A 25718-nucleotide genomic window follows, 5' to 3' on the forward strand; every position below is an offset into this window, starting at 1 on the left:
AGAAGGCCAAGAACGAAATGCTTGGATTAAAGATGTTGTTAGACATGGATGCACACTTTCGCTCCCACTGTTCAATCTACACATTGGAGAAGCAAAGAAGGAAATAAAAGAAAGGTTCATAAGCTGGATTAAAATTCACTGACGAAACTCTTATACTCAGTGAAAGTGAAGAAGAATTACAGGAACTGTTGAAAGGAGTGAACAGTCTAATTAGTACAGAATATGTACTGACAGTACATAAGAAAGACAAAAGTAATGAGTGCAGAAATAAAATTAGCAAAAAAATTAACATCAAAATTGGCGACCTTGAACTACATGAAGTTGAGGAATTCTGCAAAACAACATGACACATGAAGCACAGAGGGCATTAAAAACAGACTAGTAGAGGCAAAGGAGGCAAGATGATGATGATGATGATGATGATGATGAAGATGAAACTTTCCACACAGTGAGCTCTAATTTGTTAAGGCTTGATTAAAGCTTTTGCGGTGTTTCCGGCTACAGCTACTTACAAAAACTGTAGGACACCAAGTTTATATTTTTGTATGGCCCTTAATAATGAGATAGCCATGATGACTTATTGCTAAAACTGAACTGCTCATATGACTTCAAGCAACTGGTTACATAGATAAACCTCACAACGGGGATGCACACCTGAATCTGATAATCTGATACAATGCAGAATTCAAATTTGCATAGGAAAAAAATGATACCCATGGTTCAAGGCCTAGAGTTTTTACTTCCAAATGGGTCCCTGGCATTGCTGCTTCATAGTTCACTGTATGTGGAACTGACATGGAGGTAAAAGTTGTTAGTGATAACAATAGCTACAATATCATTAACTGTGATGACAATGAGGATGACACCTAAAACTGATTGCTGAGGAATTCCACTCTACATTATCTACATATTGGTTGCTGAAATAGAGGAGTTGGACAGAAACATGGATACGTCTGAAATACAACACATTACTCTGTCTAATATGATGTAGGAAATGGGTTGGCATTCAAAACAGCTCCCGGTCATCTCGGAATGGATAAACACAGGTTCTGTGTGGCTCTCACAGTAACACTATATTATTCTTCCTACAAAACTGTGGCTACATCTGGTAATGATGATGGAGCTGGATAATGATCGTGCACCATTATCTCCAAGGTAGACCACAATGGCTCAATAATATAGAGATCTGGTGACTGCGGTGGCCAAGGGAGATAGAACAATTCATCCTTGTGCTCACAAAACCAGTCCTGAGTCCTGGACGATGTGAGCTGTGTGAACAGGGGTCGTGTCATCTTGGAACACAGGATCAACATTGCGGAACAAACAGTGTATACCAATGGATGGACCTGGTCAACTAAATTGGTCATATAACCATTGGCAATAATGTGACGTTACAGAGTAATCGTGGGGCCCATGGGATAATGTGATATGGCTGCCCAAATCAGCACTGAAGTCCCTCCATGTTGCACTCTTGGGAAGTAAACTGTGCTAGAAGTTGGAAACAGTGTGGCTTCGGCACATCACTGATAAGTAGTTTTGGAATTTCAGCTCACTCTGCAATTTTCTGCTTATGGAGCCCCTTTCATGTTATTTTGGTGCTGACACAATTTGACACTGTATCATTTAGCTCTGTAGTGACTTTTGCAGCTTGTCCTCTTACTTTTTGTCACAATCCTCTTCAATGACCATGCCTCATGGTCATTCAAACCACATTTTCATCTGTATTGTAACTAACAGGAAGATGTCATTCCACTTTCATCAACATGATGCCTCTTCAAACACTACGCACTTCGGCTATCTTGGTTACAGAAGCACAGACCATACTAGCACTAACAATTAGCCCAAGTTCAAACTCACTTAACTCCGACATAATGCACTTAGAACCTCACAGAACACTGATCTGAACAGGACTGACACTTACAACATATTGAGGGCATTGCACAGGTGTTGTCAGTGCTCAAACACAACAGCTCAACCTGCAGGGTTGGATCGGACCTGCATTTATGTTCAAGTATGCATTTCTTGCAGCATTTCCATATTTTTGTCCAACAACAGTATAGTGTAGTAACCAAAACCAACTGCGGGAACGCCTTGGGCTGCGGGATCGGAACCGCCAGGCGGGGAAGCCGCCGGCGGTGGAGCATGCACCACCGGGTAAACACAAGGACAAGTCGAACTACAGACCAACGACAACCGACAACAACCGACACAACAAGGAAGAGATAAACAATGGAGGCTTGTAGAAACCACAACACCAAACACCAACAGTAAACCCAGTCGGAACAAGAGCCAGGCAAATGTCAACAACGAACAACGACCAGAACGCAGTACCGCCGAGATAGAGATGCAATCCAGAGCGAGTACCAGACTGACTGGACTAGGGCAGAGCAGGTCCTTATATACGAAACCGGAGGGAGCGGCTATTGGCCGCAGTTTGCACGTGGTGTAGAGGTGGTGCCCTCGCTGTGCAGACGAGCTGCCGCGGAGCCCTCTATGGGCTGGCCACGTCCATTTCTTTTGGCGCGTGTTCGACTTCTGCCGCAGGAGGTACTAGATATAGGGCCTACATATCTGAATCCAGTTGGTATCATTTGTCTCCTGATGATCAAAGAACATGGCAATATGGTGTCAGGACTGCACAAAGGCATTTCATAGTGAGGATAGTGATCTATGACTGACCACAATTTTCGATACAGCTTTGAATGGCATAATCCATCAGGCAGGGGGGTTACCTTCATAGTCTCAGATGTTATTGGATTTAGAGTAAGAAACACATTTTTTTTCTTTTCTCCAAAAAAATTCCAGCCCCAAGATACAGCCCTCCAAAGATGACACCGTGAACACCATTTTGAAGATGCCAACTTCAGAAAAAATTTTAAAATGCTGTATCTCTGTAACAGTTCTAGATATTTTGTTAGGAGATTTTTATTTGAAAGATAATTGCTATATGATTACAATGGTATCCTCCATTTGGATATATCTGTCGAAAGTTCTTTTACTGTTGCCTCTTGAATTTTTTTATAATTTACAGAATTTTTTTTCCCCTGTTGATTAGTACCACATAGTACTATATTCCCTGTAAAGAAGAGCTTCCACTTTTAAGTTGGACATATTTTATTTTTAAAAATCATTTTTTTTAACTTTCAAGGGTAATGTATGTCTTCACTGAAGTTGTTTCTTACTAATTTTTTTGTTACAATGTTTATTACTATTGTGTTTGTTGCAGTTATTTCTGATCACTTTCTTTGTTGCAGTTATTTCTTTCCACTTTCATTGTTGCAAATTTTTCTCACTCTTTGTTGTAGCTTCTTGTAAGTTTCTTTATCATGGCTGTTCATTGCAAGTTTCTGTACTGTAATTGTTCATTGCTAATTTGTTTACTGCAGAGGCTTCTAAGAAATGTGAGACCATCCAGTGAGTTTTGTGAGGATTTTGTCAGCTGACACTGCTGCAGAGTGTTTTGTGGAAAGGTCTGTTTGAAATGTCTTCTGACTGGGGCCACAGGAGAGTAAAGTGTGCTGACCATTTGCATATCCATAAAAGAGTGATATATAAGACAAACGAAAAACAGACATTGTTCAGGTTGGGAATAAGTGTTCTCATCTGATGACTCTGTTTCAAAGTGAAAGTGTTTCCAGTGATGACTTTTTGTGTTCTAAATGTTTTGACAGAATTACAACAATGATAGTATCTGAACAAAGTGAAGCCTCCCATGGTGCAGATGATGCAGATTTTGCATCAATAGAGGAAGAATGAGAGTGGAAAGAAATAACTGCAACAAAAAAATTTGATAAGAAATAACTACAACAAAGACAACAGAAATAAACATTTTTTTTTTTTACAATTTCCTCCAAAATTCGCATTTCCAAAATGGTGTTTGCAGGGTCATCTTTAGAGGCCTGTATCTCGGGGCACGATTTTTTGTATTTTTTTTTGGAGGGGGAGGGGAGGAATGTGTTTCTTACTTATTCCTGAATGCTAAATCCAATAACATCAAAGACTCGAAGGTAACCCACCTGCCTGAAGTGATATGGATTATGCCACATAAATTAAGGTTCTAAAACTGATAAGGGGTCGACAGAAGCGTCCAATCCCATGCGTCGGCTTTGACCCGTGACGTAAGGGTGTTGTCGGGTGTGACGTCATGACGGCGTGGAGTTTGGTTTGTGAGTGTGGCGTGTTTGTAGATGTCATCGTGTTGTGGTTTGTTGTGCTCTCTGGTGGTATGTGCAGGGTTTTCATTTGTGTAGTGTAATGGGCTCAGTTTGCTTTTGCCCATTATCCAGAACTGTTAGTGTGTCGGCTGTGTTTGTAGTGGAATTTGTTTCAGTGAGTTAACGATTTTGTGTGGAGGTTAATTTAGTGTTGTTCGCTGTACATCGTGTGGTAATTTTAGTAAAATTAATCGGTTATTGTTTTTGTTCAGGAATGGATATGACGGATAAAATTAACAGTGCGCAGGTCAAGGGAAGTGTTCGATCCCAATGTGTGGTTGTGTATGTTGATATTGGTATCGGGAGATGTTTTTGAGCTATATAGGGCAAGGAAAGTGTTTGATACTAATTTATGGGATCGGGAGCTGCTGTTGAGCTATATAGGTCAAGAGAAGGGTCCAATTCCAGATGATATTGTGTTTAGTGGTATTTGGGGAGTTTTGTGATATCGGTTTTTTTCGTCGTTTTGTGTGGTTTTGTATGGTGGTGGGTGTCTAAATATGTTTATATTTAGTTTGCCCCCACATAAAAACACCCCATTTCCCGCACTTGTCCTGTTAGTGTCAGTAGGCTTTTTGTGGAATGTGTGTGTGTGTGTGTTTTTCGATGTATTTTCGTCCTCATAATGTGTACGTACCGACTTTATATGCGCCATATTGGAATTGTGGTTTATGGTCATTTCCGCCATATTTGTGAAGTCATGGGTCAAAGCAGACGGGCTGGATCGGATGCTTTCGTATTTCCCTGATAAGAGCTGAAATTTGCCAAAAAGGGCAAGAAGAAAACCATACATATCATAAATGTTCTTAGTGTTATATATGCTGCCATTATTTAGGAACATTCTGTCATCATCTGTTTTCCCAATTAACTTCACCCTTTTGAGGAAAGAAATAATTTTGACAAACACCAATAAATGTGCAAGCAGACCTTGAACTTCAGTCACATCATGAAAATACCGATTTTGTATCCATCAAATTTGTGTACATAGAAAATTGTGCTCCGTTTGCGGGATTATTCATTTTGGTCACATTTATTGGATACAATTATCTAACAGTCAATATAATCCTTAAATGTGAAATGCTCTATTCCAAAATGTGATACATTTGATCCCTAGAACTGATTGTGAAATTTAGTGTTGCTTCATGCCATTCAAGGGCAGGTGGAATACTGAGTTGGTTCAATGGCAAAGAAGCAATCAGGCAACATTGGCTAAATCAGAATTTATGGATCTTGTCTGCAATGTAAGGTCAAATGCTTTGTAGCTGGAAAACATAATTTCAGGCTTAAAAAAGGCGTTAATTTGTCCCTACAAAAGGTGATCAGTGTGTCCTGTTCATTGACTGGATACCAAAAAAGTTCAGAAATATAACAAGCAAGGCAAAACAAAATTAAATGAACTAATTAATGTCACTAGTGGTAGTCTTGACGTGGATCACAGCCCTTCTTAAAATGATACCACACCACTTTGCTGTGATGGAGGAGCAGTTGAAGCTATTAGTTCTTTAAGAAGTAATATAATCTCTATTTGCAAGAGTGAATCTGCAGCAAGTTTTGAGAATTTTCTCTTTCAGAGAGTAAAAAAAGTGATGAACCTGTGGCCAAGTGCAATCAGACAGACCCATAATCACAGGTACAACCTCAGAGGACTACACCAAACTCACTGCTGAGAAAGAAAAGCCTCCAAACCAAAAACTGAGTTAACCAAAAGGCAAAGCTATACCTTTGACAAAAGCTATGGCAAGTATACAAAACAGAAACTGAGGAGACCGATTCCAATTCGGACATCTCTTTGAAGAGCAACCACAGCCTTTTCAAAGGACACATCCCAGGAGTGATTTAGGAAAAGCATGGAAAACCTAAATGTGAATAGCTGGACAGAAATTTGATATGCCTTCCTCCCAAATGAGTGTCGAGTGTGCTAACCATTGTGTCACCTCAATTGGTGAGGAGTAGAAAAGAGGAAGTCACACAGCTACACATATTTCTGTACCATACAAAATGTACTGCAAAACGATCTGTAAGTTGTGGCTCTACAGTTTGTGGCAAGGACAGACTAATTTTTAAGTTAAATGACCAAGACATTTTTCTTATAAAAACAGTGTTGCTACTGGGATGGGATATATGAGATGAGGAAACTATTTTGTCTTTAATGGTCGTGTTGATGTCCATGACAAATAAAAAAAAGACAGTGATTTTCTTATATTATTATTATATTGTATTAGTGTCATATTTAAGTAGTAATTGTAAACAGTTCCTAGCAAATGTTGGTTGGCTCTATATTACTTAAAATAGAAAAAATAAATAAAGAAATTTTTGTAGTTCACTCTGAAAGAAGCATCATGCCATAAATATTTCAAAAATGTTCTCCGCAGAAAAATTCCAATTAGCATATACATATATATTACTTTCAGTTCTCCATTTCATTTCAGAGACATCAACCTTCTATATTTGATATACATTATGAATGTCAGTCTTGTATGGTATTCTGGACCAACCACATCACATCTATGAGTTCCAGTCAGTAAAACGAAGCAGTGCAATAGTCTACATTTGTAACGTTACAGAATTAAATATACTTTCATTTAAAATCAGGTTATACTTTATTATTAATACGTTTTTCATCTTTTAAAAAATACAAACAAACTTTGTTGTATTGTACCATATTTAGGGCACTTAACAGTTCTAAAAATGCAAGGGGTCCACTATGGAACTATCGCTCTTAAATTAAACTGGTGTTGTAAGTTGTTATATTACTACTCAAGGTAAACATTTTACGTCTGGTCTTTCATATCTATATAAAACGGGGCGCTCGAACAAGAAAGTTTAATTACATGATAGTACTTACTTGAACTGGAGGCATTTTGTAACTTCTTTCTTCACGTGTAGAATTTCATACAGAAGGTTCTGCAGCTGTAGATGATAGCTATCTAACTGTTGCTTAGCTTTGTACAGTGTCTCTCTTGATTGTTTGGTTCTAAACTTTTCTAGACGATTCAACTTTTTCAAAAGAACGAACAACAAACATCCTTGTATTCTTTTCTCATTTATTTTATCGGCGGCCTGACTGCCCTGGGTCTTTAGCTCGCTAATCTCAACCATTAAGTTACGATATTCATTGCATATTTCATGAAACCGTTTCCTGTCATATGTTGCATCCCTCAGTTGTGCTTCCGTCTCTTCAAATTCAATGACATTCTGCAAATATACACGATATAGTAAGACGGGCATGTAAATTCAAAGCAATAGTCTTATGTGAGAGTCAAGAATATGTTTGGTTGCAAAAGGCATATGTTTCGAAACAGATTTGAGGTTGAAATATTTAACTTCAGTCTAGCAAACGTTGTCATTTCGTGGAAATGCAAAATAAAATTATTGTTGTTTCATTTCAGCTCATAGAATAAAAAAGCGAAAACAGCAATTACTTCGTAATACCTTATATACATCGCCATCAGAAACTTTTATTGAACCTGATGAAGCACCGGAGGTACCCTTGCGACGTTTTTTAGGCGGTATATTATCCTTTTCGTTCATTGTCTCTCCCACAATTATTTACACATGCGGTAAACACACAATGCAGAGATTCTACCTAACGACAACAACTGCAGCACTCATACACTCTGATTGTGCATATACGAAAGATATATCGACCTTTGTCTAGCAACCGAGTAATTGGGGTTGAAATCGTTAGATTTCTGACTCTTTTGCGAAAAAAACAGTAAAAAGTTATTAGGGCACATGCAAGTCGAGTGCATTAAACAAATAAAGCAGGACCAAAATACTGCTTAATCAGAACAAATAGTGTTACAATGTATATGAACAGTGGCTCATTCGGGGAGGGAGGAGGCCTCCCCCACTTCCTCCACATTTATAAAACTGAGAATTCCAGGGAGTGGAATTTCTCCTGAACATCAGTATAGTCGGATTCACATACGCGACAAAAGTGACGCCACAGCTAGTGGTAGACTGCAGTTACAATACAGGTGTATGAGTGAATTTCCAGTTTTTAGTGGCGCAATGTAAGAGATGCAACTTCTGCCATACCACGTAAAGTTGAACTTGGTTGTAGTTTTTTGTGCCACTTTCCTTCCACTACTGCTCAATGATAGCAGAACTTCGAAACACGAGCATTCTGTCGCATTTCATTACTGGAAAAAGTGAAAACATTGGTCGGCAGGTACACTTTCGAGCGTCTGGTACTACAAAAACAGCAACCTATGTTTGATCTTCTGCAGTTGTGTGTGTGTGTGTGTGTGTGTGTGTGTGTGTAGGGGGGGGGGGAAGCAATATTTAGAAATCAATGACGCTTCCCACAATCTTCAAACATTTTTGGATGAACAAATACATAAACTTAATATATGTAACCAAAAAAATGTGTTGTATAAACTTCGTGAGACCAAACATTACATAAATTGCGGGTTATATGTAGGAAATAATTCCCGAGTCCAACGTAGCAGTTGTTAAACTAAAAATTGGTTACTCAAATTACCTATATCAATGAATACAATAAGATTCTAAAATTTTGAAAGAGTGATGTGTCTGCAGATGATATCAAGCAAACGACAAGCTCTGCAGCAAAACACAAATTGGAGAGGAAGGAAGAATTAAAAGAAAAGAGACGAGCACTTGCCGTTCAGCAACACCAGCAACAAATAACAAAGGAGGTAACGAATTCGATAACACTCAACATGGGTAGGTCTGACAGAAAAGAGACGAGCACTCACCATTCAACAACACCAGTAACAATTAACAAAGGTGGTAATGAATTCGCAACACACAAACAGGTAAGTCTGGCGCCTTTACTTTAAATGAAGGATCAAGTCCCCTTCTCCACAGGCGGACATTGAGGATAGCACTGGTTGGTAGGTCGTCTAGCACACATCTTATCCAAGAAAAGTGTAATACACCAAGGGAAGATACTTTACAAACAAATGTAAAGTTAATATATGATCAAAATAATGATAATGAATATCATAGCAACGCAGTGGGTATAGGTATTTGTTTAGGAACTTAATGGTAATCTAGATAAATACTATCCCATGGACCCAGGGAAGATACTATTAACGTCAGATTCTGAGTACAAGAAGAAAATCACAAATATCAAGGTGATGGGAACAAACAGGACTTGTAATGATTTGTCAACATGGGAAGCTGCAAACAAGTTTGTGGACGACAATCTGCTCCATCATAAACAGGTGGTAGCACACATACCAAACCACAGGGCATGTTGGCAGAGAGTTATTACAAATGCAGAACCAGACTACCAGAGTTAGCGCTGAAAGACGCTAGTCAAGCTTCAATTACAGTAACTTATGTAAGCAGAATATTCAAAACAATAAGTAATTTAGAAATTAGGAGCTGCATACTGTGGCAAATGTGATGGTCACATTTGCATCACAGTTCCTACCAGAGTATGTGACAATATATGGGATGAAACGTAATGTTAGGCCATGCACACCCCTAGCAAGGCAGTGTTTTAGATGCCTTCAATACTATCATCTTAGTAAGCAATGTTAGTCTGAGATTCGATGCAATCAATGTGGAGGAAATTATGAGATAGCTCAGTGCACAAGTGAAATAACATGCTGTGCCCACTGTAAAGAGAACCATACAGTGAGAGATAAGTCACCCCCAATATATCTCAAACAGCAAGAGATTAAGAAAGTGTCAGCTACATACGATACATCCTTTAAGGAAGCTGAAGAATATGTTAGCCAAACACCTTACACTGCTGTGCCAGGGAATCTTGGTAGGAGTAAACTGGGGTGAGAGAAGGAGTTCCCCCCCTCCCTCCTCATAGACCTCTTTTTGTAAATGTAAAACTACCAATATCTCTTATTAAAAGAACCCACATGGACCACAACCACACACCCCTGAACCACAACAGGCAATTATACCAAGAGGGAAGCATAAAAATATGGCAGTAATCAGAGAGCTAGTGGCTGGAGTAACTAGTCAACTAACACAGCTTACCTCATTAGGTAAAGATAGTTTGCATAAAGCTAATATATACCAGATAGTTGCTTCGATAGGATAAGAAAAAATATGGACCAGAACAGAAAAAGACCATACTTACATTCTGCTCATATTAACAGAATAACAGGTATTAAAGTTTTCCAGTGGAAAACTAGATCATTATATGCTAATAGAGAGTTGCTCATTCATGAACTTTATGCTAATGTCTATTCTATAGCCGTTAAAAATGTAACCTTGAATAAACCAAATTTTTCAATTATGTATTGAGGATGTCAAGTAATAAGAGCACATCGAGAGGATGGGAAAGGTGGAGCAGCCACATTGATTAGTACAAAACTCAACTATAAACCAATTACTGTGCTACTACCTAACCTTGACTTTCAAGCAATAACAGTAGAAGTAAATAGTAACAAATACCAATCGTCCATTGCATCTGTATATCATCCCCAACTTGTAGGAATTTCGAACAATATATGCACACAATGTTGCAACACACACAAAAACACTTTCTAATCTGTGGGGACTTCAGTGCCCACCACACAGCATGGGGATGTCATATGAATGACAAGGCAGGTGAGCCCATAATGCCTTGCATTGATGATTATAACATGATCATATACAATAACAGATCTCCAACATTAAACCAAGGACTATGGATGAAAGCAACTGCTCTTAATATAACATTAACTTCTCCCTGTGTGAACCAAATAGCAGCATGGTCAGCTCTGCAGGATACCATGGTATCAGATCATTTCCTTGTAACTATGAATGTACAGTGCAAGAAAAATAACAAGCACAGATTATCAACAAATTGACTCAGAAAACGAAATAAGCAGATTGGCATAAATATCGCCAAATTCTTGAATTAAAATCAATAGAAAAAAACCAGTCCCCTCACAGAACCTATACACGACTACAGAACAGCATATAAAATGCAGCAAATGAATCCATTTAAAAACGACCTTTATCTACAAAAGTAAGACATCTGGGTAATGCATGGTGGAATGAATACCATATAAAGCAATACAAAATAGAAGGGCAGCATTAGCGAGTATGTTACACAATAAAACATGAACAACTTCTTGCTCTATAAACAAAAGGCAGATATAACCAAGAAAATACTGAAAGCCATCTAGAAGAGAAGTTGGATAAAATATTGTAATAGTTTGACCAAGAATACTAAAGCATCAGAGAATGCAGAAGGCTAACAGATTTAGGGATATCGACCCTGCAGTCAATAACATTCAATGATATGAGTGTACAGAAGAATTCTATGATCGTATTTCCCCACAATAACTTATTCAGGAGACAAAGGGAAACTTCTGGAACTCACCATGTGCTAACCACACAGTTCAGGATTGACTAGTTGACATCAAAGATTGCCCTATCACTGCCACAGGAATGGATCACGTCATATATTTCATGATACAAAATATACCAGGCAATGCTGTAGAATTACTTCTTCAAATCAATAATGGAACCTGGATACACCAAGAATTAGTCTCAGAATGGAAGACATAGATCAGTCTCCATCTACTAAAAAAAAAAAAAAAAAAAAAAAAAAAAAAAACAGAAAGATCCATTACTAGCCACTTCCTGAAGACCGATTGTACTATCATCATGTACAGCTAAAACTAATAAAAAGGCAACTGGAATGGTGGGTAGAATCTTCATCCTTACTAGCTGGGTTGAAATTCAACTCCTGTAGAGGTAGGAGTTACATGGACATTTAAATATTAGTCTCCTCAGTGTTAGGTGGCTCTAGTGAGAGCAAATATACAGCAGCATTATTTTCTCATATCGCAAAAGCATATGATAGGATTCAGGCAAATATACTATTAGATAAGTTACTACATTTAGGAGCTCCATCTCAGTTTGCAGAAGGTATGTCATCATTAATCAGTAGATATTAGAAAGGATACTGGATTCAAGGACCCAAATGCATTGGAGAATGACATGCCACAAGGATCGATACTCAACCCACTACTATGTGCAACATATATCTATGACATGGAAAGAGCAATAACTCAATGAGGTAGAATTAGAGGGTTTGCATATGACACATGTGTGTTTATTTCCTATCTGGTATTACAGGAAGCTATGAACAACCTTACATAATCGATAAAGAATCTAAGCTGATGGTTTTGTGGAAATGGCATGATGATGGCACCAGAGAAATCCTTGGTAATCATGTTCACTAGGAATGGTTTTGTGCCAAGAAATTGTTAAATGCATGTAGACGATAAAATAATACAAGTTAAAGCACTTATTCGGTTCTCAGGAATAACATTGGGCACTAGCTTACTTGGATTGCACATATTAATACTTAAATCGAAACCAGTGAGCAAACACTGACATTGTTCAATCACATACTGCAACACGTTGAGGGAGTGGGTCCTTCAGTGCTGCTGCTCCTATATCGCTCCGTCATTAGATGGAGATTGGTTTATGGAATACACGACTTGTTAAAATTTTTGAGAAGCTGGATAGACTGCAGTACCACTGTATATACACATGCTTAGGAGTGATGAAATTCACACCAACAAATGCACTCCTAGTGTAGACAAGAGATGCATTTCCATATAAGGAGGGAGATGCACATTTTTGAAACATAGGTGCATGGTTTTTTTTTTACTGATCGATAGCAGCGTATAATAGTTTATAGCTATCGTGATATTCTGCGCTTTTCAGGAGCGCGGCAAAGATATCTGGTTACAACATTCATTGGTATATGTTAAAAGTTCGCACATACTGACGCGAATACAGGAAAAAAAAACTTTTACATGTTAAGAATCGCAGTGATAAAGGCTGTAATGTCACAACGTATTCAAACCAAGGTCATTTCGGAATTCATGGTTTTATTTGCACATAGTTGCCTCCATAGTATAATGAGCTCTGCATCATAAATTCTTCCTGACAGGATTTGACTGCCCTATTCCAAACAAGTTGTCCATATTCTATATAGGGAAGCTTTGTGTCTAGTGGTGTCTTGTTTCTCGTAGCCTGCTTTGCTAATTGATCTGCTTTTTAATTGCCTGGGATTTCACAGTGGGCTTTCCTGCACATAAAGGCATTCATAATACCAATAATGGAGGTATCCATTGGTGGTTTTTGAAAATTTTATACTTGATACTGCTTGCAGTATTTTCGAGTCTGATAATATCACGTAGGATATGTATTTCTGATTCATACACCACTGTATATTGCTGTTGTTTCGGCCAGATAGGTAGAGGTAATTTATATTTTTCGGCTCTCTCCAGTTGTGGACTACACATAGCACAATCTATATTGTTCTCTCCTGTTGTCTTTGATCCATCTGTGTATATGTGGATTACCCATTGTCTTGTGTCCTCCATTTGTCTTTGTGGTGCTGTAATCGTCTCCAAGAAATCAAATTCCCTCCATTACTTGGAATGATGGAGGGAACCCAGATGATAAAATAGTCATGTTGGTAAAAAGGCCACTATAGCTTGTGGAAATGTCTTTGCTCTCATCTGCCAAGTCATTATACACCTAAAAGAAATTAAAAGACCTTTTGCTGCAATTTCCAGTAGAGAAATTATCCAGGAGAAGGACAGAACAACCATAGAATCTGATGAACTGGATGTCTGTCTGCTTGTGTCTGTATATGTGTGGATGGATATGTGTGTGTGTGTGTGTGCGAGTGTATACCCGTCCTTTTTTCCCCCTAAGGTAAGTCTTTCCGCTCCCAGGATTGGAATGACTCCTCACCCTCTCCCTTAAAACCCACATCCTTTCATCTTTCCCTCTCCTTCCCTCTTTCCTGACGAAGCAACTGTGGGTTGCGAAAGCTTGAATTTTGTGTGTATGTCTGTGTTTGTTTGTTTGTCTATCGACCTGCCAGCGCTTTCGTTTGGTAAGTCACATCATCTTTGTTTTTAGATATATATATCAGCCGTGCTGCTTTAATCGGAACACCGTCAGTTTAATTAGAACCACGCAGAATTTATTTTAGATTACATGTAAACCTGTTTGGAAACACACACACACACACACACACACACACACACACACACACACACACACACACACACACACATATATATATATATATATATATATATATATATATATATATAAAACAAACACTGTACACAACATATCAAATCTAACAACGCAACAAATTAATCTAGATCTACATGAGATAATATTACAGAGGGGCCGAGCGGATGACGCCTCTGCACGATGTCAGGAATCATCTGGAAGCGCTCGTGGCGCTAAGAAAACATGATTATTCAGTGAATCGTTTATTGTGACGACCTAACAAATGGTGGTGCACTGTTGGTCGTAGTTGCCTCCTGCCCTGGTCACGGACAGACTCTCGGTGTTGGACGCTGCACCACTTCTTGCGCCTGCCTCCTAGCGAGACGTCGTTCCTCTTGCGTCGATACGAATGCTTAGCCCAGCCTGGTACAGCATGGATAAATGCTACCGTCTGAGGGAGTGTACTCGATCCCACTCTGTGCTCTTCTTCCCTGGACTACACTATCCGCAGTGTGGTGTAGGTGGCAGGCGTTGAACCCAGTGCTGCCGGTCTGGTGGGCACCACACCCAGATGCGCTTAGGCGTACCGGACGGTGGTCCGTGAGGAACCCTGGCCTTCGTCTTTCGTCCCACACTCAGAGAGTACAGCACCTGGTACTACACTGCTGCTGGTAGTTTATCAGCTCTTCCATCAGTAGTGGTTGGTGTGACACAGCATTAAGTTCGTCAATGGCGTTCAGGACTGTGGCACTCAATGGCTGGCTGGTACTGTGCTGGTTGATCTGAGACGAGGCTTACTAAAACAATATGGTCATGGAACGGAATATCGTCGAAACGCTCTCCATCGTTCCCATTGGCCTGAATCGTTCTCCCCTACTTGTAGCTGGGGCTCCGGTATTTGAAGAGCTCTCTGTAGTTCTGTGACGTGCGGTTTACTAGCGATGACCGCATGTGGCCTCGTTATTCTCCTACTCTTACTTTAATTCTCTCTTAGCAGCTAGTTTAATTGGTCTATGAGTGTTTTCCCTAGCTGCGTCTATTGCTTCTTGCGGCATCCTGCCGCGCGAACGATCGTGCGTGCTATTTTGCTTACAAGCTGTCCTTTTCTGTTTTCCCACTGCTTGTGCTCTCTCTCACTCAGCTACTGCAGAGTTGCAGACTATGTTGCCTATCTGTCTTGCATCACTGTGGTTCCTGGTCCGCCGCTAATCGGGGCGAAACCAGCCTACCTGACATCAAGGTGGTTGAACTCCATTAAAAATTTTGTAACTTGGAACCCGTATCACTCTGTGCCGTAACAATATTACTGTATGTATGAAGTAGTTAATTTTTAAATGTTGTTTCCTTTTTCAATTAATATGCCATGTATAATATTATGTAAATGGTTTATGTATGAATAAACAGCTAATTAAATAACTAAAACACATAAATGAGAGGCCATGTTTGATGCTATACTTGTTGAGTCTGTTCCAGTGAAATTCTTCCGTGGTGTCCCTGACTTTATGCTAGTGGAGTAAGGGCAGATCTGGAAGAGGTAGGACCAAATGTGCGTAGCAGTTATTTTGTATGGTGTAAGGAATAGTAGAGGGGGGGGGGGGGGAAGAAATTTCCATTATCCTGACCAATGTTTGATGCATCGCTCTGTTTTCTTTTATGGTTGAAGCTAACCGGAATATGTTGCCACAATATACCATAACATGGGTTGTGGTTTAATTTGAGATACATTGAGCTGATACGGTCTGCAGGTATATGACATTCTGTGCAGTGTATATACACTAAAGAGCCAAAGAAACTAGTACACCTCCTTAATATCGTGTAGGCTTCCCAATAGCACGCAGAAGTGCTGCAACACGACATGGCATGGACTCAACTAATGCTTGAAGTAATGCTGGAGGGAACTGACACCATGAATCCTGCAGGGCTGTCCATAAATCCCCAAGAGTACGACGGGGTGAAGATCTCTTCTGAACAGGACGTTACAAGGCATCCAAGATATGCTCAATAATATTCATGTGTGGGGAGTTTGGTGGCCAGTGGCTGTGTTGAAATTTAGAAGTGTGTACCTGGAGTCACTCTGTAGCAATTCTGGACGTGTGGGATGTCGCATTTTCCTGCTGGAATTTCCCAAGGTCGTCGGAATGCACAATCGACATGAATGAATGTAGGTGATCACACAGGATGCTTACGTACGTGTCACCAGTCAGAGTCGTACCTACACATGTCAGGAATCCCATATCACTCCAGCTGCAGTCGACTCACACCATTACAGAGCCTCCACCAGCTTACACAGTACCCTGCTGACATGAAACAAAAACTGTAATTACTATTATGATGAATGATCAGGACTGTCTTTATGGACTGTGAGAAAATTTTAGCTTTTGACCAACATTGTATAAATAAGTGTGTGCATTTGATATCTTTGTTACTGTAATTATGAAAAAATTTTTCAAATCTGTATTGGCCACTGGCCAAAAAAATTTGTAAAATTTTTTGTGGGGAGCATGGGGGCTATGTAAGTAGGCTGTTTATGTTTTCTTTATGTAAGTAGGCTGTTTATGTTTTCTTATTGGCAACGTTACGTAGCGCTCTGTATGAAAATCACTGGCTGTGCTGTGTGCAGCCTGTGGCTAGTTTGCATTGTTGTCTGCCATTGTTGTCATGAACTGCTATAGCTGGATGTGAACAGCGCGTAGCGTTGCGCAGTTAGAGGTGAGCCGCCAGCAGTGGTGGATGTGAGGAGAGAGATGGCGGAGTTTTGAAATTACATATATTATGACTTGTGATGATATTAAGGTAAATACATTGTTTGTTCTCTATCAAAATCTTTCATTTTGCTAACTGTCTCTATCAGTAGTTAGTGCCTTCCGTAGTTTGAATCTTTTATTTAGCTGGCAGTAGTGGCGCTCGCTGTATTGCAGTAGTTCGAGTAACGAAGATTTTTGTGAGGTAAGTGATTTCTGAAAGGTATAGTTTAATGTTACTCAGGGCCATTCTTTTGCAGGGATCTTTGATAGTCAGATTGCGTTGCGCTAAAAATATTGTGTGTCAGTTTAAGCACAGTCGTGTATAAATTGTTCTAAGGGGACGTTTCAACTCCAGCTGCACTCGACTCACACCATTACAGAGCCACCACCAGCTTACACAGTACCCTGCTGACATGCAAGGTCCGTGGATTCATCAGGTTGATGCCTTACAACGTGCTGTCCGGAAGAGATCTCCACCCCGTCGTACTCTTACGGATTTATGGACAGCCCTGTAGGATTCATGGTGTCACATCCCTCCAGCATTACTTCAGACATTAGTCGAGTCCATGGCATGTCGTGTTGCAGCACTTCTGCGTGCTCTTGGGTGCCCTACACAATATTAGGGAGGTGTACTAGTATCATAACTGTACACGTCCATCCGCTTGAAACAATTTGAAACGAGACTCATACGACCAAGCAACATGTTTCTAGTCATCAACAGACCAACGTCAGTGTTGACGGGCCAGGGTGAGGCGTACAACTTTGTGTTGTGCAATCAACAAGTGTACACTAGTGGGCCTTCACCTCTGAGAGCCCATATTGATGATGTTTCGTTGAATGGTTCGCACTCTTTTGTTTCGTTAAATGGTTCGCACTCTGACACTTGTTGATGGCCCAGCATTGAAATCTGCAGCAATTTGCGGAAGGGTTGCACTTCTGTCACGTTAAACGATTCTCTTAAGTTGTCATTGGTCCCATTCTTGCAGGATTTTTTTCCGGCCTCAGCGGTGTCGCAGATTTGATGTTTTACCGGATTCCTGACATTCATGGTGCACTCGTGGAATGGCCACATGGGAAAATTCCCACTTCATCACTTACTCGGGGATGCTGCGTACCATCGCTCGTGCGCCGACTATAACGCCATCTTCAAACTCACTTAAATATTGATAACCTGTCGTTGTAGCAGCATAGACGATCTAACAACTCTGCCAGACACTTTTTGTCTTACACAGGGTGTCCCAGCTATCTTGTCCACCCAAAATATCTCTGGAACAATAACAGCTATTGGAAAACGACTTTCAGCGGTATCAATGTAGGGCTGGGGCCCATGAATGTACATATTTGGAAACATTCTAAAACAAAAGCATATGTGTTTTTTAACACAAACTTATGTTTTTTTTAAATGGACCTCCTATATTTTTCTTAAGCAATCCATAGCGTGACAAAGCACATACACAATGGCGTTGATTGCATCGCAATATTCCCATTACATCCCGAGATATTGAGACGCGAAGTTGACGATTGAAACACCCGACATGCGCTGATAGCGCACGTCCTGAGGCTCGGGCGTGAACTTCATGCTGCCCGTAATCGCGATGTGATTGACATATATAATCACACCTCCATACTTATCAAGAGGTCCGAAACGAATAATACGGTCTGCTGCCATCAACTCTCATAAGCACATAATGGTTTCCCTCTTGCACGTTTTACGTATCTACGTACACAATATGAACCAGTACCGATCGGTGTACACCCGACAGGTTGTCTTATTTATCCTGCACACCCAAAATAAGGTTTATCTAATGCGTTATATGACCCATTGTGCCTGTCGCGCAGGGCCTGGCTCTACATAGTCAACTGTCCAACGTAGTTCCCACTACTGCTACAGTTACCACTTCGCCTTGTTTATGATTTGCGACCCATGCAAACTCCTGTACTCCAACACCCACCGAGCATCCCATTTGTTGTTGCTTTGGCGTGCAGTACACCGCTTGCCAGTGTAGTCGTGCATCAGAGTAATCTAGTGACGGCACGGAGGTAGTACACATTGTGAATAAACGTTGTGTTGTGGGACTTATACTGTACAGTATAATGTACACACATGAAGATATGGTAGAAATGCTGCTGATCTATGGAGAATGTACGTTGACGGGCAATACGTTATGAGATTGCTTGTTTGTTGATAGTACTGTTAGCGAACATTATGATTATTAAGTTAATATGGCTGGTTTCTACCCTACTCTACATACCTGTACTGTACCCTGTTGTAGGTGGACGAAATACTGTTCAGGCAGAACGACTGTACAGAAGACGATTCCCTGACAAGCCATCGCCTTCGCGCCAGATGTTTGGTCGTCTCACATCTCGTCTACGTGAAACGGGAAGCTTAAATCCAAGACCTCGACATCGTCCTAGAACACGCACAGATGAACGTGCTCAAGTTGCTGTGCTCGCTACCATAGCTCTGAATCCTCAAATCAGCACACGTCAAATTGAACGTGAAGTTGATGTGTCGAAATCAAGTGCACAGTGTATTCTTGAACGTCATAAATTTCATCCTTACCATGTTCATTTACACCAGGATCTTCATGGAAATGACTTCCGCAATAGGGTAACATTTTGTCGGTGGACTCAGCAAAAACTTCTGACTAATCCAAATTTTTTTGCAGATGTTCTCTTTACCGACGAGGCATCATTCTCCAACAAAGGAATTGTCAATATGAGGAATATGCATTATTGGTCCGCAGACAATCCAAAATGGCTCCGTCAGGTAGAGCATCAACGTCCGTGGAAAGTTAATGTTTGGTGTGGGATTATTAGAGATACCATTATCGGACCTTTCTTTATAAATGGCATCCAAAATGGCAGACAATACTCCAGTTTTATACGACACAATCTTCCTGTTCTCTTGGACACCGTACCTCTGAACCGGAGAATGGTCATGTGGTATCAGCATGACGGATGCCCAGCACATAACGCCTTACGAGCACGACGACTTCTGAACCCTGGTAGGTGCATTGGACGAGGTGGCCCAGTTAGGTGGCCTGCCCGATCTCCGGACCTTACACCGCTGGATTATTTCCTTTGGGGAGCAGTGAAGGATGCTGTTTACCAACATGAACCAACAACACCAGAGGACATGAAGCAACGCATTATTGATGCTTGTACAGCCATCAAAGAGGAAACAGTAACACGAAGTAGGGCATCCTTCATCCGCAGAGTGACTCTGTGTATGCAAGCCAATGGGCATCACTTTGAGCGTGAGATGTGAACGCTATGTCTAGTATGTAGTGCTGGTATCACAGTGGAAGTTTCTACAAAGGGCCATTTTACCCAGTGATGTTAAGAAACATTTGTTTGCAACAATTTGTCATTTAACGCATTAGATAAACATAACATTAAAATTATGTGATAATAAAACTAATTGGTTAAACATGTTTACATTCATCTTCTATGAACTACCTGAACTTCCCAAATCAAAACATTTTTACCTAAACAACGGTAAAACTTTTAGTCCACTTGCTCGTTTCACTAAAACCATCAACATGAATTTTACTATTACGAGTGAATGATTAACTGTCACTTGCGCTAGATCTACAGTAAAGTAAAGTTTTAACGTTGAACGGCATTACCTTTTTAGTAGCGGATTAACGATAAGCGAAGTTAACTTTGTGACTAACGTTGCGGTACACAGATATGTTACAGAACCGCATCACCCCTAGCCTATGGGACAAATACCTGCTGGAATGTACGACGTTAATGCAGGATGGCAGTAGTCCGTATTATTCGTTTCGGACCTCTTGATAAGTATGGAAGTGTGATTACGCATGTCAATCACATCGCGATTACAGGGAGCATGGGGTTCACGCCTGAGCTTCAGGACGTGCGCTAGCAGCGCATGTCGGGTGTTTCAATCGTCAACTTCGCGTCTAAATATCTCGGGATGTTATGGGAATATTGCGATGCAATCAACGCCATTGTGTATGAGCTTTGTCATGCTATGGATTGCTGAAGAAAAAATATAGGAGGTCCATTTAAAAACACATAAGTTTGTGTCAAGAAACACATATGCTTTCGTTTTAGAATGTTTCCAAATATGTACATTCATGGGCCCCAGCCCTACATTGATACCGGTGAAAGTCGTTTTCCGATAGCTGTTATTGTTCCAGAGATATTTTGGGTGGACAAGATAGCTGGGACACCCCGTATAGGCGTTGCCGACCGCAGCGTCGTATTCTGCCTATTTACATATCTCTGTATTTGATTACACATTGTTGTACCAGTTTATTTGGCACTTCAGTGTATATTAGCGAAACTTTCGAAGTGATTAATGAAGATCCCCGTCAGTTAACAGAGGATTGCCACAGATGCTTCGAGGACCTACCACATACCAATACATAACACAACAATACTTACATTTCGGTGGCAACAGCTCAGTGTTGCAACAGTTTTAGGCGACTGTGTTTCTCAGGCATTAATGACGACATCGTTTTGGAGCTTACACCTGGAAGCTGGAAACACGACTGCCAACTGTTGGGGGCCTTCTTTTACTCTGTACAGAAATATTCGGCTCTACTGCCTGTCACGCTTTGAGCTGAAATATTAGGCTACACAAGCAGCAGTATCCTTTCCTCACCACTGTTTCCATAAGCGTTTTTGAAAAGCTTCTCATTTGAGTTAATGAAACATGAATTACAGCCATCATTTTCTGTACTTCAGAGTGACATCGCTATTGTGACTATACCTTGGTCTGTTACTATAAAAACTGAGCTGTACACACTAGCGCTCTTTATTCTAAATAAATAATTTTTAAACTTAAATTTGTACATGCTGTATGTAATTAGTCAGCAACGGTATTATAAATTTATAAAAATAATTCTTAATTGTTCAGACACTAACACACACACACACACATAAACAATGCTTTTTGGCAACATAGTGCCATCATCGGGTGCATTACAGTCACACATACACTAATCTGAAGTGTGACGAAAATTATTTGTTGGTGTGCCAGTGTGGTTACGTACCAAAATTTATACACTGAAATAAACGTATCTTTTCAGACGGGGTTAATTTCAGTATGTGTTGTCACACTCTATATTAATGTACATGTATGTAAGTCTGCAAAGTCTGCAGCCTTTCATGGCCGTTGTCACTTAAGTTAAAATCTTCTGGGTTGTTAGGCCGCATCATATTTCCTTCTAAAATAACCGGCGTTTCGACCTCTCTGCTGGGATCTTCTTCAAGATGTTCTGGTGTCCACTACTGCTAGAACACTGTCAGAGACCAGTGTCGTGTTCTCTTATGAAGGGGAGTTTTCCGGCTTTGGTGCTGGAGAAGTGGGAGTATCAGCTAAAATTCTTATGGCTACCATTGGTGGGCCTTCGTCATAGGCTAATATTCCAGCGCTGATGCACAAGAATGGGCGTTATTGGCTAAACTATTATGGATACTATTGGTAGCCCATCGTCATTGAATAGAAAGGCACTATTCCACACTTACGCTGGAGAAGGGTTATTGGTTGAAATTCCTCCTACTGCTATTGGTCGCCCATCATCATTGGCTAAATGCGAAACGGACAGAGCGAGAGAGGGGAAATCTTTACCCAAAATATTATTGTCTGCCGAGGTGACTTGCAGCACGTTGCTTGTATTGCTCGCACACTGCGGCCGCATATTCACTTCCTTGACGGCGGGGAGCCACGATGCCAGAAGCCTTTAGCCGTCCTCTCTATTGAAATTACATGCATTCTTGGAAATTTCAACCACTTCTCGGACCTTTCGTCTACAAATGTTAGTTCCCTTAGCCGGCTCACGTACGTTATTACAATCGATGTCACAGCCACAGTTCTCATGATGTTCCGCTACTGCCGATTTTACACTTTGTTTAGCCACGTGTGTCGTTCACGTTCCTTAATGCGTTCTTTACCAGTTCTTCCGTTTCGCCTTTACACCCTTTACTGGAGGGAAATAAGTGTCCAAGGAATAGAAAAGCAACTGGAATCACTCAACAGAGGAAAGTCCACTGGACCTGACGGGATACCAATTCGATTCTACACAGAGTACGCGAAAGAACTTGCCCCCCTTCTAACAGCCGTGTACCGCAAGTCTCTAGAGGAACAGAAGGTTCCAAATGATTGGAAAAGAGCACAGGCAGTCCCAGTCTTCAAGAAGGGTCGTCGAGCAGATGCGCAAAACTATAGACCTATATCTCTGACATCGATCTGTTGTAGAATTTTAGAACATGTTTTTTGCTCGATTATCTTGTCGTTTTTGGAAACCCAGAATCTACTCTGTAGGAATCAACATGGATTCCGGAAACAGCGATCGTGTGAGACCCAACTCGCTTAATTTTTTCATGAGGCCCAGAAAATATTAGACACAGGCTCCCAGGTAGATGCTATTTTCCTTGAATTCCGGAAAACGTTCGATACAGTTCCGCACTGTCGCCTGATAAACAATGTAAGAGCCTACGGAATATCAGACCAGCTGTGTGGCTGGATTGAAGAATTTTTAGCAAACAGAACACAGCATGTTGTTATCAATGAAGAGACGGCTACAGACGTTAAAGTAACCTCTGGCGTGCTACAGGGGAGTGTTAAGGGACCATTGCTTTTCACAATATATATAAATGACCTAGTAGATAGTGTCGGAAGTTCCATGCGACTTTTTGTGGATGATGCTGTAGTATACAGAGAAGTTGCAGCATTAGAAAATTGTAGCGAAATGCAGGAAGATCTGCAGCGGATAGGCACTTGGTGCAGGGAGTGGCAACTGACCCTTAACATAGACAAATGTAAAGTATTGCGAATACATAGAAAGAAGGATCCTTTATTGTATGATTATATGATAGCGGAACAAACACTGGTAGCAGTTACTTCTGTAAAATATCTGGGAGTGTGCGTGCGGAACGATTTGAAGTGGAATGATCATATAAAATTAATTGTTGGTAAGGCAGGTACCAGGTTGAGATTCATTGGGAGAGTCCTTAGAAAATGTAGTCCATCAACAAAGGAGGTGGCTTACAAAACACTCGTTCCACCTATACTTGAGTATTGCTCATCAGTGTGGGATCCGTACCAGATCGGGTTGACGGAGGAGATAGAGAAGATCCAAAGAAGAGCGGCGCGTTTTGTCACAGGGTTATTTGGTAACCGTGATAACGTTACGGAGATGTTTAACAAACTCAAGTGGCAGACTCTGCAAGAGAGGCGCTCTGCATCGCGGTGTAGCCTGCCCGCCAGGTTTCGAGAGGGTGCGTTTCTGGATGGGGTATCGAATATATTGCTTCCCCCTACTTATACCTCCCGAGGAGATCACGAATGTAAAATTAGAGAGATTAGAGCGCGCACGGAGGCTTTCAGACAGTCGTTCTTCCCGCGAACCATACGCGACTGGAACAGGAAAGGGAGGTAATGACAGTGGCACGTAAAGTGCCCTCCGCCACACACCGTTGGGTGGCTTGCGGAGTATAAATGTAGATTTAGATGTAGATGTAGATGTAGATGTAGAGCTGTATGTCACTTGATAGACACCTGCATTGTGGGGGTAATCAGGCGCATCCCTTTCTCGTCGGAAAAGTCTTTTATTTTATTTTGACTAAAGAACGATGTCTGGCTACCATTTTTCTTTAGAATTCGACTTATGCGATCAGTGACCCCAGAAACGAACGGTAACCTAACGGAGTGAAAAGGCGTTTCCCCATCATTCTTATTAGCGTGATTAATATTCCGTCTAAAAGCCCTGTCGGTTGAACAACTACCATAGCCACTTGCCTTCATTGTCTTCTTTAAAAATCCAACTCCGATTCCAGGTTGTCGTCATTGCTGATACGGCAGGCACGTGAAGACAGAGTGTTGAGCACTGCTTGCTTCTCGGCTGGGTGGTGATGCGAAGAGGCATATAAATACATGTTTGTGTCGGTCGGCTTTCTATACATTCTGTGACCTAGAGTGTTATCAGATCTTCTGTATACCATCACATCTAGGAACGAAAGATCGACTTCACTCTCAACCTCCAAGGTAAATTTCATGTTCGGGTGAATTCCATTTAAGAAACTGTGGAACGCATGAAGTTCCTCTTTGCTGTGTGGCCATATAACGAATGTATCGTTCACATAGCGGAGCGAACAAGAAGGCTTCAAAGGAGTACTACGTAATGCCTGTCGTTCAAAATGTCCCATAAAAATTTCAGCTGCAACTGGCGACATGGATGAGGACATAGCAAGGTCGTCAGCCTGTTCATAGAATTCAAAGAAGTGAATATGCGGCCGCGGTGTGCGAGCAATACAAACGATGCGTTGCAAGTCACCTCAGCAGACAATAATATTTTGGGCAAATATTACCCCTGTCTTGCTCTGTCCGTTTCGCATCTAACAATGATGATGGCCGGCCAATAGCAGTAGGAGGAATTTCAACCAATAACCCTTCTCCAGCGTAAGTTTCTGCATCAGCGCGGGAATATTAGCCTATGACGATGGCCCACCAATGGTAGCCACGAGAATTTTAACCGATACTCCCGCTTCTCCAGGACAAAGGCGGGAAAACTCCCCTTTATAAGAGAACACTACACTGGTCTCTGACAGTGTTCCAGCAATGGTGGACACCGAAACGTCCTGAAGAAGAGCCCAGCAGAGGGGTCAAACCTCGATTATTTTAGAAGGAAATATGATGCGGCCTAACAACCCAGAAGATTTTTAACTTAAGTGTCAACGGCCACGAAAGCCTGCATACTTACATAAAACGCTTGTATGGGCAAGAAGTTTATACCACTATCAGAAG

The 25718-nt window shown here is 40.9% G+C and overlaps 1 protein-coding gene across 1 annotated transcript in view; it reads right to left on the bottom strand.

Annotated features, from left to right (window-relative positions):
• Window positions 1-7806, bottom strand: part of LOC126092299 (THO complex subunit 5 homolog) — a 170567-nt gene extending 162761 nt beyond the window's left edge. The window contains exons 1-2 of the mRNA XM_049907819.1: window positions 7647-7806; window positions 7060-7409 (exon numbers count right to left, since the gene is read on the bottom strand). Coding sequence (XP_049763776.1) covers window positions 7060-7409; window positions 7647-7745 — 449 coding nt within the window. The 5' untranslated portion in view covers window positions 7746-7806. The remainder of the gene's footprint in view (window positions 1-7059; window positions 7410-7646) is intronic.
• Between the last annotated feature and the right edge of the window lie 17912 nt (window positions 7807-25718).

This window comes from Schistocerca cancellata, chromosome 7 (genome assembly GCF_023864275.1).
Source record: "Schistocerca cancellata isolate TAMUIC-IGC-003103 chromosome 7, iqSchCanc2.1, whole genome shotgun sequence".
NCBI lineage: Eukaryota > Metazoa > Arthropoda > Insecta > Orthoptera > Acrididae > Schistocerca > Schistocerca cancellata.